We start from the raw sequence: 15,309 nt of genomic DNA on the forward strand, positions 1-15,309 counted from the left end.
TCCACTAGACCAGACACTTGGTGAGGGCTGTTGTTTGAAATCACGAGCATCTCAAAAGCTGCATCAGAGAAATATTAAAATTATTAACCGAAATTGTACATGAGGTTTTTTCCAAGGTGACATCTGTTCATCAGCTGCTCCCACACTTAAAGATGCTTATTTTGTGCAGAGATGGGGAAAATTACTAAAAATAGGAAGCCAAGAATATATTTTCATGATGGGAGCAGTTTGTATTAAATTAGTGAATAATTCATTTCCGATGTTTTTAAGTATTTGCATTTATCACTATAAAATATGTCAGACTTCTCCGGTAATTAATGGAGCCTGATAACAAATAAGAGAGCAAAAACATGATTTATTTTTTTTTATTTGTTACAAACAGACAGTTAAAAAGAGTTTCCAGGGCAGTCTTGTGTATTTTGAGTTCAGTGACAGTAACAGATCATCCCGTTGCGTCTCCCCGCCCGTGTGTTTTCCGTGTCCCAGGAGCTGCACCCGGATGAGATCGACACGGACTCTGCCTACATTCTGTTCTACGAGCAGCAGGGGGTGGACTATGCCCAGTTCCTGCCCAAGATCGACGGCAAGAAGATGGCAGACACGAGCAGCATGGACGAGGACTTCGAGTCCGACTACAAGAAGTACTGCGTGCTGCAGTGAGTGAGGAGGAGCTGCCCGCCGTGGGAGCAGGGGAGGGGGACACCCTGCAGGGCAGGGGACGCTGAGGGTGTCCCTGGGACGCGTCACCCACGCGTGGTTGTCGCAGCCCGTGGGCCGAAAGCACAAAAAGCACCCCCTGGTTACCCAGTTAATATCCAGTAGTATCGTTTTGTTCTGTTTTCTCACTACGCGCTCTGAACGTTTCTGATGTTGGACATCAGGCTGAGACTGCCACTGGCCTTTAAGTCTAATGGTTTGAGAAAAGCCACCCAGGACCAAATAAGAGCTAAATTAAATAGTCCAAATAAGAGCTAAACGAAGTAGTGTAGAGTTTACCAACTGTTCTAACAACCCCCCGAGGCTCTCGTTAGGTTTAAGGTAATGGGGAAAACCAATTTGTAGTGTTGTCTTTGGACAACATGATATTGCTACCTCCTTTTTCCTGCAGTTTTATTGCATTTTATTGGCAAAACAGGGAAAGCAAGAGAAGGAAAAGTGCACAAACCGAAAGAATTATCGTCAGGAGTAGGAGAAGTTTCCAGTTTTGCCACCACTGATGTGTGTCCGTTGCTTTCTTTCTGTACGTTGGGAGCACAACCCAAATCATCCTTTGAGAAGAGATTCATTTCTGCACTCGAATGGTTTGTCCTCTTGTGTTTCCTCCACGTGTTGGCCGTGCACATCCAGTGGGTTTCAGGAACGGCTTTTCTGCCTGGAGAGTGCTGGCTCAAACCTCTGAGCTGCCTCAGGCTGCAGAGAGTAGTTGTGGTTCCACTCGTGGTGTCTTAAAAGTGTGCGCGTTGCACGGAGCGTTCCCGGCGTGCGGAAGGAGAGACGCTTGAGCTTGTGTTTCATGACCGGTGTTGCTTTTTAAATTTGCACTTTTGAAAATGCGTAGAATTGAATTGAAAAACCAGAGTTTGGTTTTTGTTGTTTGTTGTCGTCGTTTGTAAGGGCTCTGGAGTGAATGGCTGTGAATTATCCACTGTGTATTTCCAAGGGAGGCGAAGCTGTGGCTGTCAGGGAGCTCTCGTAGCATTCATGGATGGAGAGTTTTTTGTTTTGTTTTGTTTCATAATTTAATAGAGTTTCTTGGTTTCAAAATTTGGTTGCCTTTTCAAATTTTCTTCTTTTTTTTTTTTTTTTAACAACAGTTTATGCAAATACTTGCAATTAAACCAGAATTGCTTTCCCTGCCCTTGCAACAGTGCTCTGTAACTCCAGGGGCCTGTTGCAGGAGGGAAGGTGTGACTGAGTCTTAGCAGAGACTGGAAAAAAAGATGGTTGTTTTTTGAGCAGGCATTTCCTTGAACATTTTCAGTGTTAAGTCGTTTGCATATCTGAATGAAGATAAAAATCTCACTCTTTTGGCCTTTTTTTTTTCCTTCAGCTGAGTTCAAGCAGCTCATTAATTTTGTCCTGTGTCATCTTCCCAGTTCTCTGGATTCTGTATCTTCACTGACAGAGCTGTGACTTACGTGGTTCCCTGAAATGAACGTTTGGATTCTTCCTGAGGGGTTTTACAAGGATGCCAAACCTTCAGTGGGTTTGTCACTCCCAGGAAGGTCTGAGCTTTATCCATGTAAGGAATGGAATCAGCTGGTCTGGCTGTTCCCTCCTTTGGAGGTTGTGCCTCTGCAGGGGCAGATCTGTTCCAAAAATGGGTATTGTCTTACCTGTCAGGTGTTGCTCCTTATCCTCTCTGGTCTTTTATCTTTCAAGTGGTCTAAACATTGAGCCTGAAGAAAAGCAAACATGACTTGGGAATTTCTAGGGTAGAAGCTTTTTCAATACCCACTTGTCTGCTCCTCCCTCAGCAAACTCCATGAAAAGTGAAAGATTTTCAACTGATTTACTTTAAAATGTTTTATTTAAGCAGGTAGCACAATCTACTAATGTTATTTGATCTTCTGTGTTTGTTACATTGGTTGTAATTAATTTTTTAAATTAAATTAATTCATAAATTAGTAGTAAATTTATTAAGTTAACTATTAACTACATTCACTTTGTAAATTATTGTATAAAAACTTATTGACAATGCACTGACTTTAGAAAGATGTTAATGTACATAAATACCTTGTAAATAAAATAGTGTTGATGTACTGGAATATGAGCTGTATTAAAACAAAGGTATTGGTAATTGTATATGGAGTGAACCTGTTTATCTGTAACTATATTATTCAAACAAATTAAATACTGTGGATGCAGATGAAGTGTCACTTCTTGTCAGATAATTTTTAATAACTCTTTTCCTGCTTTGAAGTGTCTGTGCTGTTTTCATTCAGCTTAAATGTGTTTGTCAATCCAAAAAACAGGAACGTGGGAATGAGCATCCAGCAATTCTTTATTGCTTACCAGAGGTGAGTTGGGTCCTTTCTCAGTGGAGTCCCTTGTTCAGTGTTGCTGTGGACAGTAAGTGTGGTTATTATTTGGAAACAGTCCTTTTCCAAGGTGGAAGGAGCCCTCAGGTCCGTGAGGTTTGGCTCTCCTGTCTCTGGAAGGAGGAGCTGCAGGTCCTCCATGGACAGTCCTGGGGCCTGACGTGTTCCTGCTGCTGCTTCTCCCAGTTTCTTGCTTGTGGATGGTGCTGAGACATTTCCTCTGAGCAGACACTGCCTGGGAGAGCTTGAACTGCAATTACAGTTGTGCTTTTCTCCAAAAAGGAAGAGAATCTGGTGGATTCTGGAAACTGGACCCAAGTCCAGGGTGAGCTGTGCCAGGAGACACAGGTAGTGGAGGTTCTTTGCTTTTGAGTGTTTCCAAAGACACTGTTGAGCTGGACATGAACAACTGTTCTTATTTTATGGCCCTTCAAGGTGCTAAATGGATATTTATCCCAGGATTAGCAGACATCAGGATCATCACCAGGATGATCCAGAGGAACTGGTGTCCGTGGAAGTGAGGCCCTCTCTTGCTGTGTTTGGAGTGCTGGTGCAGCACTAAGTGATGACTCGAGCTGGGCTCAGTTGCCTTTACTGCCTGGGGTCATTCCTCACCAGTGTGACCAGCCCACAGTGTCACTGGAGTCACTGGGGCATTTTCAATATTGGAATTTGAATTTCAGTGAAAGAATTACGGTCTCTAGTTGTTCCTATTGTGCATTTCCTCTCTTAAGGCTTTGAGGTATTGGAAGTGCAGTTTAAAAAGATTAAAAATTCTAATTACCAGAGATGTTCATGTGTGCTGTTGTCAGTGGTAAAGCTTTTATTGATTCAGAAGTGTAGGAAGGGCCATTAAATAGATGCAGGGATCATATCCCTGCCAAAACCTGCAGCCATTTTCTGCTGCTGAATCCCTTTTCCTTCCCAGATCAGAACTGTGCAGTGTCAGACAAGGACTCTAAAATTAGCAGAGCCCATTTTGTGAGATGGGAGGGATGTGAAATGAGCTGTGCTGGAGTTTTCCCCTCATACCTTTTCGGTGCTGGAAGTGCCTGTGCTACACTTGAGGGTGGTTGGTCAGCCTTCCTTCAGACCTGCACCCACCAGCTGTGCCTTCTGATCCCTCTCCTGGGAGGGAGGGGAAAGATGGAGCGGGGAAAGCATCTTATTTCCCGTGGTGTGACAGGAGGGACAGATGCACCAACTCCTGAGGGTGCCCTGCTGCCAAAGGAGTGCCCACTGTCCCTTCCCTGCAGGCTGACAGTCCCAACTCCAACTTCCCGTCTCCATCCAACTCTTGGATCTGCTGTGGAGCCACTGTTGTGGCTGGAGTGCACCCCCTGCTCCCTGCCCTCCCACAGGAGGCTGTGTCCCTGCTTTTCCCTGTTTCTAAATATCTGGATATCATGGATTTATCCCTTATCTGCCATCAGGGCCCTCAAGTGCCCCGAGAACGTGCCGGGCTGCGGCCACTGGCCCAGGGCCCCGGAGCATCCGCAAAGGTATTAATTATACCTTTTGTTACACTTGTTCCCCCAGGTGCAGTAAATTGGAGCAAGAAGTGAGTGAAATGCAGCCATCCATGCCTGCTGATTTATCACTTCAGGAAAATAAAACCCTCTCAGAAGCTCGGGAGATTGTGCCTTTTGTTTGGGCCAGGCCTCCGACTTCCTTGATCGCGCGTAAAAGATTTCCTGTTTGTGAGAATGGAAAGAGGTCCTTTAAACCAAATGAGACACAAATGAGAAAATATGGTAAGGATGCTCCCGGATTTGATATAAATTAAATTTTCTGAGCATGTTTGCAGAATCTGAAAGTCCTGCTCGTGGTAGCTGCTCACTTCAGGAGTCTTAGGAGCTCGCAAAAACTAAAACATACGGGTGACATTCTGACTGGTTTATGAAACAGGCACACAGACTTTTTGGGTTTAAATAATAGTTTTCCTGGAGACAGACTTCAGCATTTCCCTAGTTTTTGCAGTGTAGACCTTTTATCTGGGGTAAAAAGCCCAGCAGGGTCTGAGGAGGGAAAACTGAGCAGGACGTCGAGGTGTCTGTAGGACATGTGGAGCTGTTCCTATAAAGGCAGAGCTGAGAGGACAGTGGGAAATCAAGCTTAGTCCTTTATTTAGATTGCACAAAAAATGACCTCAAGACTGAAAATCACAAGGAGAATTTCTGCTGATTTGTTACATTTCAGTTGTTCAGCCACTGGTGGCTGGAAGCTTTCGGAGCTGGTGTGGTTGGTGGTGATGCCCCTGGAAAAGGCACAGGAATAAAACCAAGCCAGGCTGCTTTCCCGTGTTTATTCCAGCTTGTGAGAATGCAAGAGGCACCAGAAGCAGGTATGGATGCTCATTTTGAGACTAAAACAAGATAAATATACCAGTAGGAATAGAACATGCATTTGTACAAAAGCCCATCCAGTGGCTTCCCCCTGCTAATTGTGAGAGTAGAAAACAAATGAGGAAAAATAATGGCAAAATACAGCTTTTATTTTGATTTAGGGTCATTCCAGACAACTCTTGAGCAGTTACCCGGTGACTGATCCTCACCTTCTAACTTTTAACAGTGCATTTAAAAGTGCTGAGGAGGGCACAGATGTCCCCAGGTGGGTCACAAGCTGCTGGGGGGGATCGGAGTTCGTGCACTCCCATCCCCTGCAAGAAAAATAAACAGAGCAGCAGATGCTTGAGAGCCTTTGTTCCAGTGTTTGTGTGATCTGACAATACAGGACTCCCTGTACTTGGATATTATTTATCTCGGTGCTGCTGGAAGTTTTTTTCAGCATTAGACTTTTATTGGGTGCAAAGTCCGACCAGGCTGGCTGGGGGAGCTCTGCTGTGTGGGGACTGTGCTGAGCATTTGGGAAGTGTTGTCTCAGTCTGTTGTTCCTCAGCTCTGTGTAACAGGCTAAAATCCCACGTTCTTCCCTGATCCAGAGTTTGGGAAGCACAGGGAGCTCCTTGGGAAGGGGGCCTTACCAAGGCAGACTCTGTTTTATCTCATGACAGGAACAGAGACATTTCCCTTTTACTCAAATCAAAGGGATGGAGGGGGTTTTATACTTTGTCTTGTCCACAGACTGTAACATTGACTTAATAGAAATGAAATCATAGCACAGGGTATTATTTGGCATAGAACTATTGAATCATAAAATAATTTGGGTTGGAATGAGCTGATCCAGTCCAGCCTTCTGCTCAGAGCACTGTCCTCACTGAATTACAGCACATCCTAATGCTGCAGATAATGGTGATTTAAAAAAAAAACTACGTAGATTTTGTAAATTAGGGAAAAAAAAGATATTTTCATTTCTGAAATATCTTCTTTTTACTTTGGTTTGTCATTATTCTGTCACAGTCAGGTCATCTCACTTAGACTTTCAGATCTTGCCTGCAAATGCAGAGCTGTGATTTCCAGCTTCTTACTGACTCTTCTCCAGCTTCTTATTGCCTCAAAATATATTGTTTTTACACTATTAGTTGGATGTTTTGGTCAAACTGAGGTAGAAGAAAGGATCTAGATTGACAAATGAATTGGAACAGTGGTGGATTACGTGCTATCTGTGTTTGGAGGCAATGAAATAGTTTGAGGCAACAGGTTTAGCTCAGTCTTAAAACGAGGGAGAAGTTTGGCCAGGTATTGCTGCAGCTCTGGGTGATCTTGGTTTAAATTTGCTGAGATATGATATAGAAAGCACAGTATTAACCTAAAACTTTCAAACTCAGAAGGGTTGAACTGGCTGAGTTTTTGAGCTCTGTGGTTCAGATGTTCTTGCAGCAGTTTAAATCCTGGCTCAGGGCTTTGTTGAGACGCTGGAGGTTTCTGTTGTGAACCACCACCAAGCAGAACAGAAAGCTCGATGGATTCTTTTGTTACATGATGTTTTCCTTCTGATATGGAATAAAACCCCTTTGGAGCTCTCTAAATCAAAGCCATTCGTGTTGTATCAGAACATTTCTTCCAGGGGCAGGAAAGGATTCCACACAGGAAGGCCCCAGTGATGCACGCGGCTCGTTAGCACACGCTCCCGTCGATGACCTCGCTCGCGATGGTAGAGGTTTGTTTGCCATGTGCTCGTGCCTTTTTATCTCCAGTTTTGATTATAAAAATGTTCCTGTTTAAAAGACCCACGCCAGGGAATAAATCTCTGGGCCCAACAGCCCCTTTGAGCACGGGCAGCCCCAGCATTTAACTTGTAACAAAGAGACTTTTGGTGGAAGCTTTTTGATAAAAAGTTGGCAGCATATCAGAGGAGCAGTTTGGCCATGAGATATGAACAAGGATGTCACTCTGGATGTTTTAACTTCTTACCTTTCCTTCCAATTATTTTTTTTAAATGATTATGAATGAATTATAAACCAGAAGATGATTACTTTCAGTGTGGGTGTTTCCAAATAGTGCCTCAATTAAAGAAGCCAGTCTGTTTTGCTTTTAACATAATCCAGAGATCTGGCAGCCCAATGAGATACTGCCGTAAACCAGCAGCAGTTTAAAGGAGTAAGAATTCAGAGTGACCTGAAGAATAATTAGCTTTTAGCACAAAATCTGTCAGGATAAGGAGCTTGGACTGTTGTTTAACTTATTTGATTTAACTGGGACCAAAGCACTGGTTGCCTTCCCTCTCATGTGAGTGGCAGGTGGTGGAAAACAGCAGAAGACAAGGTGAGGGTGAAGAAGGGTAGAGTTCAAATAAATAAATAAAGTATATTAAGAGCTGATTAAAGGAAGGATAGGACACAGATGCGAGCATCCCCTCTGAATAAATTTCACTCTGAGCTGGGTTTGCTCCTGCTTCCTTCAGCTGCTGGGTTGGATTGCAGGGCACAAAGCAGACACCTCCTGTACCTCAGCCTGGTGTCCCAGGCAGCACCAGCCCTTTGTCAGCCCCTGTCTGCTCAGGCAGGTTATAAATCTGTAACCTTGCACTTCACCTTTTGTGTCTTGTTTAATGACCTTTTAAAACTAAATGCAGGATGGCCGAGGGGAAGGGGATCGGCCGTGGAAAAGCTGACACGTCCGCAACCTGAGCTCTGATGGTTCTGATTGCTCCAGTCTGCTGAACAAAACTGCTTTTTCTTTGTGGGGAAGAAAATGAGGGACAAGGGGGACAGGGAAGGGTTTTCTTAGCCAGGTTCTCTGTCTGTAAAATGCAGTTACCTGCTTAAAGAAGAGGCTGCACTCGTCCAATATGGAAACAGACTTTTTACACAAATCTCTATTTCATTTTCACAAGCTGTTGTTTCAAGGGCCTCTTGCAAGAGCCACTGGAAGTGTCATCCTTCATTTCTTTTGCATAAAAAAAGATAATTTCAAGTTCTTAACAGGCTCTTCTTCTGTTTCCCACACTACTAAATTTAATATACACAGACTTGATATAAAAATATATGATAACTTTTATGTGAGTCCATTAAAGTGTATATTATCCCTAAGGAATGTCTTACTATAAAATGCTCTCCACTTGAATGAAAGGAAAACTGAAGTTTCCCACCATTTCAAACCGGGACAATAATTTATTTTGGTGATGATTGTAATGGGTATTTTGGGTCCATGTGTACAATAGTAAAACTGACACTGTTTTCTTTTGTTTATGTATTTTGCTTAAAATAAAAGATGACTCCAAAGGAAGGTATTTGAGGAAGAATGCTTGCAGAGAGGGGCCACATTTATTTTGGCTGGCTGTGCTGGGCTGTCAGCTGGACACCAACCTGCACAATTCACAGTGACCTTCAACCTGCTCCCAGCTGCCTTTACCACAACAACTTACAATGCAGAATCCCCCCCTCGCTCAGCTGACCTGGGCTGACAGTCCCTTGCAAGCTGCACCAAATACTTTCCAGTCATTTTACTGCTTCAGATTTCTCAAATAACTGGAATACCAAAAATGTGTTGTGGGCAGGTCACTTGTACTGTTTGCAGTTTGTGCACGTCCACGGTTGTGCTGTGCCCTGTCTGACTATTTCTAGTGGTTAGGCCTTAACTGAACTTTTATTTCAGAGTCTTACTATTTTTATCTTGTCTTTGCAGTGACCTGCTGGTCACTTTTTTAACAAAAGGGGAAAAAAGGAGTGAGGAGTGGGAAGACAGGAAATTGCCACCCTTTCAGGATTGGAAATAATGTCCCTGATGGCAGAGGACTCGTAGAAGTCATCAGTGATGATTAAATTCCTCTTAATAAGAACAAACAGAGCTGTCGATGGAGGACGTGCTGCAAGGAGCTTCCTATGGAAATCACCACATCCAAATCCTAACCCGGGAGTGCTCAGGGCACTGGTGCAGGAATGCTGTCTGTCCTGAAGGTCCCTTGCAGGTGAGTCTGGAGACAAGGCAGGCAGAAGGGTGGGGTGGGGAGCAGCGGGACAGGCTGTGCCCAAAACAGTCCCTTTGCCACGGGTTATCCCGGGATAACTGACTGCTCTCTAATGAGGGCACAGGATGTGTTAATCACTCCACTCCAGCCTTCCTGACAGGAACTTGGCAGCAGGTTCCAGCCACCCAGGCACTGAGGCTGCAGGTTTTATGGCCGTGCCCAGATGCGGTTGTGGGGCTGTTCTCCCTCATTTCCTCAGGGACGAGCAGGTTACACTCTCACTGCTGTGGGCTCTGCTGGGGACAACTGGTTTGCAAAGTAAACTGTTGCTTTCTCATGTGTTGAGGGTTTTTTTTACTCCCATCTCAGTCTTTATTCTTATTTTTTAAGCGTGTATTTAGTGTGTTTAGCCAGAAAGTTGAAAATTTCAGGCAACTCTGTGTTCTGCAGAAGTTAAACACTTACTTAGCCATTTATGTCTTAGTCAAAGGAGGGAGAAGAGCTATTGGAGGAGTTGATTCCATCTTATAGAGCTTACTGTGCATGCTCTTTTGTAAATGAGTTTAGCTCTCCAAGGTGCTTCTGCACATCCCTGGGTCCCACAGCCCTCCTGTGAACATGTGTTACCTTGTGTTGGCAAAACCAGCTGCTGGTTTCACCAACTGATCTCTCTTTCTTGAGGCTGAATCTTTCCTGGGGTCATTTGGTACTTGCTGAGAAACAGGCAGGCAGGATTTTGCTTTTTAATAAGCCTTATACGAGGCATTTATAAATCATGAAGCGTGGATTGCCTGCGGTCCCAGCAGGTCTTCCCTGTCCCGACCTCACAACAGCCCTGTGGCTGCAGCAGGAACTGCACTGGCTTTTTAAGTGTGTTTCCGTGCAATCTGAATGTTTGTGTTTTATGAGCTTTAATAGCTGTTTTTCAGCATAAATCAGCCTGGATGCATCACGTGTCCACTGCTATCCGTGGGATCTTAAACCCCAACTTCCCGTTTATGCCCTGGCGCCGCGGTAACAACAACGGGAACAATAGAAACCCCTTTCAGGGGGTTGATGTGAGTGACACCAGAGTCCTTGTCACAGTGCTTGGTAAGACACCGTGTTCCTGCCAATCAAACTGTTGTAACACCGCTGGAGCAAAGGGAGCCTTGGCGATCTCTCCGCTCACAACCTGCTTTGTGGACTGAGCTCTCTGTACACAGGGACACTCCTGGGACTGCAGCTGTCACAGCACACAGTTCCTAAAATGTTTGAGCTGAACCAGTGATCTGGAGCACTGAAATTCTCTGAGGAGATCAAATGAGTGGTGAATCCTCCCTTTTGCTTAGATGTGTTTGGCATGAAGGGCTGCACAGACAGTAGGGTACCATCAGTCACTGTGCATCTCAGCTGACAGGGCTGGAGAAACTTCAGCAGCTCCATGGTTGACTTTCTGTCTTTATCTTGCTGTTTTAAGATTTAAACTCCATCTCTTGTTTGCCTTGGGGAGGTCACTGCTGTTCTCCCAGGGGTACTCCCAGGTTCAGCAGTCACTGCCGGGTTCCAGGACATAAACCATCATGTTTTACTGCATGTAAGAAAGCATTTTGTGCAATGCTGAGAGCTTCATGTGCCACAAACTCAAATGATTGCAGGTTTGCAAAGATACTGCATTCTTGATAGGAAATGTCTATGATTTATTTAGAATTTAATCTCAACATCAGCACAATCAGCAAAATGTAAAACTTCTGCCTTTCTTTGTCTCTCATATAAATTCTTCATAACTACCCATGTCTGCAAACTAATCCATCAAGATCTTTCTCTTACGTGCTGGGAACAACGAGCAGTCTTGGTAATGTGGGAAGGGAATGGGTGTTGACATTATGAAGGTAATTTCAGTCGATGAAAAACAATATAGTTTTGAGAGGTAATAAAAAGAAAGGGCATGGAGAAGTTTAGCTAGAGATAGCTAGGAGATGGATTACGGGAAAACAAAACCCATGGTCATTAAAACAGTATCAGCTGTTCAGATTTCTTTTTACATCCAAACAGCGTTTGACTACTGGATGTCTAAATCACTTCAGAAGATATTAATAGGTAAAAGATAATAAAATAACCCAAATTGATTATGATCTTATACCGTTTACGATATAACTTTAAATGCAAATTGCGTTCAACTGCAAGAAGGGAAATGATGTCCCAAAGGCATTTCAATTAATTGCTGTAGTTAATTACACTCATAATTTTACTTGTGTGACTAATTATAATCAGGTTTTATCGGTGTATATGGATTTATTTCTGATGCTAAAAGCCTCAAACAGCGGGTTATTTTTAGGAAATACATTTAAACTTCATAATGGAAACTGCATGTTCCCATTCTCAGCAGTTGGCTGGAATGAGCTGTGTCTGTTCAGGAGGAGTTTGGAGGGGATCAGGAAGGGAACGTGCTGAGGAGGGTCTGGGGAGGTCACTGTGGTACTGCTGCTCCATTGCTCACTCTCCCAGTTTCTTTGATCGCTTTTTATCCTGTGTTGGGCACCAGAGTCCTCGATGGTGGCCCCGAGGTCACCAGAGGGACTGGAATTTTGCTGGAAAGGCACTGGAAGTGCCACCTCTGTTCCCTGCAGCTGCTTGTGAGACACTTTATGGGGGCTCCTCAAGCAGCCAAAGCAGCGCTGCTTTTGGGGGTGATGCCTGTGGATTTTTAGGATTTTTAGCTTTTCGTAGATTTTAGAAGTAGTTGTGTAGTAAACGTAGATTTTAATGTAACTGTATAATCTGTCACACTTTATAACAGTAGCTTACACATACCCAACCCTATGACCCCATTTCATATCGAACTTCCTAGATTCTTTTAGTTTGTTTAGGCTTCTCTCAAGGCAGGCCTTCATTCTGTTTAAGACCATTTGCACCCCAGGCCTCTACAACAAAATATACCCTAGTCAAGTCAACCTTCAAATACCTTTTTTTGAGATGCAGTGTTTGCCACAGTGTCTCTACCACCTGAACCCTGGGATACAACCCCTGCTTCGTGGTGGGGTGTTTATTCCCTGGGATGGGGCCCCGGGGTGAAGGAGCTCCCCTCAGCCTGAAGGGGACCCTCAGGAAATGGCGGCCAGCAAAGCTAAAGCTTTGGGGGGTGCCCAACCCCGAGCCTGCCACCCCTGCTGTGCCCAGAGAGAATTTTTGCCTTTCCTTCCCTTCTTTTCATATTTTTCCTGACTTTTTTTCCCAGCTTTCTTTTCCCCTCGGTTCGTGTTTCTGTGGCAGGGCCTGGCACCAGTGCCCGGCTCTGTCATGGCCACTGTGGCCCCCTCAGAGCCCGACCTGGCCCCGTGGCCTCTGGAGGTGAGTCCGTCCTGTCCCTGGGGAGACAACAAACAGGGAAATAACTCCGGGAAAAACATGGAGCACAGAGATGTGCCAGGTGGAGCAGTATCCCGAGCACAGGGTGCCTCAGTCCTGGCTGCTTCCCCACGGGTGCAATCCTCTCAGGCTGGAGCAGATGTTTTACAGGGCTCTGTAAGCAGCACAAGACACGTGGTGTGAGTGAGGGGGGTTTGAGACATTTCTTGTGGGTGAATCCCTCAGGAATGTGCCCAACCACCTCCTCCCTTGTGTCCGTGGGAGCAGCCCCTTGGGCTGGGCAGGGTGGTGGGAGGATTCCCTTTCCTCACTTGTGTCCCTTCAGTGCATCCCAGCTGGAGTTTTATTGCCTTTTCCACGGATACGCATTAATTTACCAGTAAAACCCACACTCCTTTTTTTTTTTAATGTAATTTATATGATTTTCTCCCATATGCAACGTTTTTCACAGCGACCTCTGAGTTACCAGGTCGTTTGTTTCTCTGTCATTGAATTGTTTTTAAATCCCATCTCATTTTAGTGCTTGGTGGAAGAAAATCACCAAGTCCACTTTTAACTCTCTCAAAAAGAGCATCCTGTCTCCAAGGGTAATAATTTTTCATAGAATCGTTTATAGAATAATGGAACCATTTAGGTTGGAAAAGACCTTTAAGATCATCGAGTCCAGCTATAATTTTTGTGTTTAATGTTAGCTCCTGGGCTGTATGTCCTGGGCAAGATGCAGCACCAGGCAATGGATCCCCCTGTCTCTGGATCAGAGCTGGTTGATGTTATACATGGTATTAACACATTTGTTAAACTCCAAAACCAACCTGGGAAGTTCAGTAGGCTTCTCTGTATCCTTTTTTTTCCTTTGCCTATGGGTGATTGGATGGATATTTTACATGGATTTGCTGTGTGATATCATTTTAACTGGAAGGCTGCTACTGTGCTGGCAAATGCTGTTTTTTCCTGTGAAATCCACTCCTGGATTGGCCACAAAGGAAAGGACAAAGCAAAAGGCTTTATCCTCTTCTCCCAGCAGCCACAGAAAATTAATTTTGTACAGACAAGTGCATTTTTAGCTGGTGTTTGTCAGAGGAGGAGCTGTGACTGTTCAATGGAGGCGCCAAGTTTGTCAGAATTCTTTGTGGATAATGTAAATATATTTGTTGTGAGTAGTGGTTTGGTTTCCTTGTCTCTTTCTGCTTCCTGAGAAAATGTTTTGCTGAAAACATATTGTATTAAGAAGTTTTGTTTTGTGCCTGCCCCTCCTGTCACCCCCTGCTCCTGATGTTTGCGAAGGAGCGACGCTGGGCTTGTGTTCATGTGGGAGAGCTGCTCCTTCACCTCTCACACCTCCGGAGGGTGCACTCAAGTCAAGGTCTGATCTGGGAAAGAGCTTTTTGGATGTGTTGTACAAAGCCATGTAATCTCAGCTCGGAGTGTTTTTAGGAACAGGGAGGATCTGCTGATCTGGTGAGTCCCCAGTTGCTGTTCAGCGCATGAATGGGCTCTGCCGTGGCAGCAGTTCCAGCTCTAAACCAAAGTCCAAGCTGCTTCCAAAGGACAGAGCTCTGGTAAGCAAAGCTACGTCCACACTTTGATAATCTCCCAGATGTTTTGGTCTTTGCCCTCTTGAGCACCATCACTTCATACATCTGGTTTCCTGCAACCCAAATGCTGCTCTACCTCCCGCTTGATCTGGATCAGCAGAGCCTCTGCTTGTCTCTGTTTTAAACCCCAGACTTTCATCTCTAGTGAATTTTAATTTCCAGTGTAGTTTCATTTTCTCTTGGACTCCAGTTTTCAGCCCCAGAAGACAAACAGTCATCTAGTCTGGCTCCCACAGATGTGAAATGTGTTAGTGAATGTCTCTGCTAACTTTTCTGTACGTGGGAAAATAATGTTCTTTCTGGGTCCTTCTAAATCCTTTTGTTCTTTCCCCCACCCTTTCCTGTATTATCATGGCTTGGCCACTTGTCCTTCAGGAGTTACTCTCGTTTCCTAGTGTCTTCACAATATAAGAAGTTTCATGCCAAACACAGCATGGACAAAATTCCTGACAATCAGCACCTGAGGCTACCTGTGGAACAGCAAATTACTTTTCCATAACCATCTTCACAAAGGCAATTCAAACGTCCCACTTGAAGCCTTCCTGTCTTTTACTGCATTTTAAATGCACTGTATTTATTCAGTGCATCAATACTGGTCCTGTCATTGTCACACCCTGTCCCAGAACAGAACGTGTCACCTGAGTGCAAAGAGGAGACTCTGCCACGGGACAGACTGAGCTCAATCACTGTCCCAGGTACAGACTGGAGCATTTCCCTTTTCCTCATTGCCACAGCACTGAGTCACTCAGTAAAATTGTGATACTTGTCTAATCAGGTTTTATTCATGCTGAGGTTGGTGCAGGAGAGGACTTAGAGAGGACTAACCCTCTTCTCAGCAGATTTTTGTCTTTCTCTTAGTTCTAATATATTTCATAGTAAATAAGTTCCTCCCACGTTGTAATTAATGGCTGTAAATGCTTCTCTCTATCTCCATGATAAAACTGAGGCACAGCCTAGTGAAAACTGCCCCAAGTATTGCAAATCCCTGCCCCCCTTCCCCAAAAATGCAAACCCAA

The 15,309-nt window shown here is 44.5% G+C and overlaps 1 protein-coding gene and 2 long non-coding RNA genes across 8 annotated transcripts in view; all 3 read left to right on the top strand.

Moving 5' to 3' along the window:
* USP32 (ubiquitin specific peptidase 32) overlaps positions 1–2,922 on the top strand; it is a 67,714-nt gene extending 64,792 nt beyond the window's left edge. For all 5 annotated transcript variants that reach the window (XM_017821608.1, XM_017821610.1, XM_017821612.1 and 2 more), the window contains one exon: positions 487–2,922. In XM_017821608.1, the coding sequence (XP_017677097.1) occupies positions 487–660 (174 nt within the window). In that variant the 3' untranslated portion in view covers positions 661–2,922. The remainder of the gene's footprint in view (positions 1–486) is intronic.
* A 38-nt stretch (positions 2,923–2,960) lies between these two features.
* On the top strand, positions 2,961–7,724 carry LOC108500579. The gene is made up of 3 exons (XR_001875905.1): positions 2,961–4,795; positions 5,241–5,385; positions 7,008–7,724. It is a non-coding gene; the product is annotated as an uncharacterized LOC108500579 (long non-coding RNA).
* A 1,347-nt stretch (positions 7,725–9,071) lies between these two features.
* Positions 9,072–15,309, top strand: part of LOC108500578 — a 28,840-nt gene continuing 22,602 nt past the window's right edge. The window contains exon 1 of one of the 2 annotated variants that reach the window (XR_001875904.1): positions 9,072–9,350. This is a non-coding gene — a long non-coding RNA (uncharacterized LOC108500578). Of the gene's footprint in view, positions 9,351–12,010; positions 12,681–15,309 lie in introns of those variants that run through there. The other variant, XR_001875903.1, reaches the window with a different exon arrangement.

The sequence above is a fragment of the Lepidothrix coronata genome, unplaced genomic scaffold, assembly GCF_001604755.1.
Source record: "Lepidothrix coronata isolate B3197 unplaced genomic scaffold, Lepidothrix_coronata-1.0 Scaffold91, whole genome shotgun sequence".
Lineage (NCBI taxonomy): Eukaryota > Metazoa > Chordata > Aves > Passeriformes > Pipridae > Lepidothrix > Lepidothrix coronata.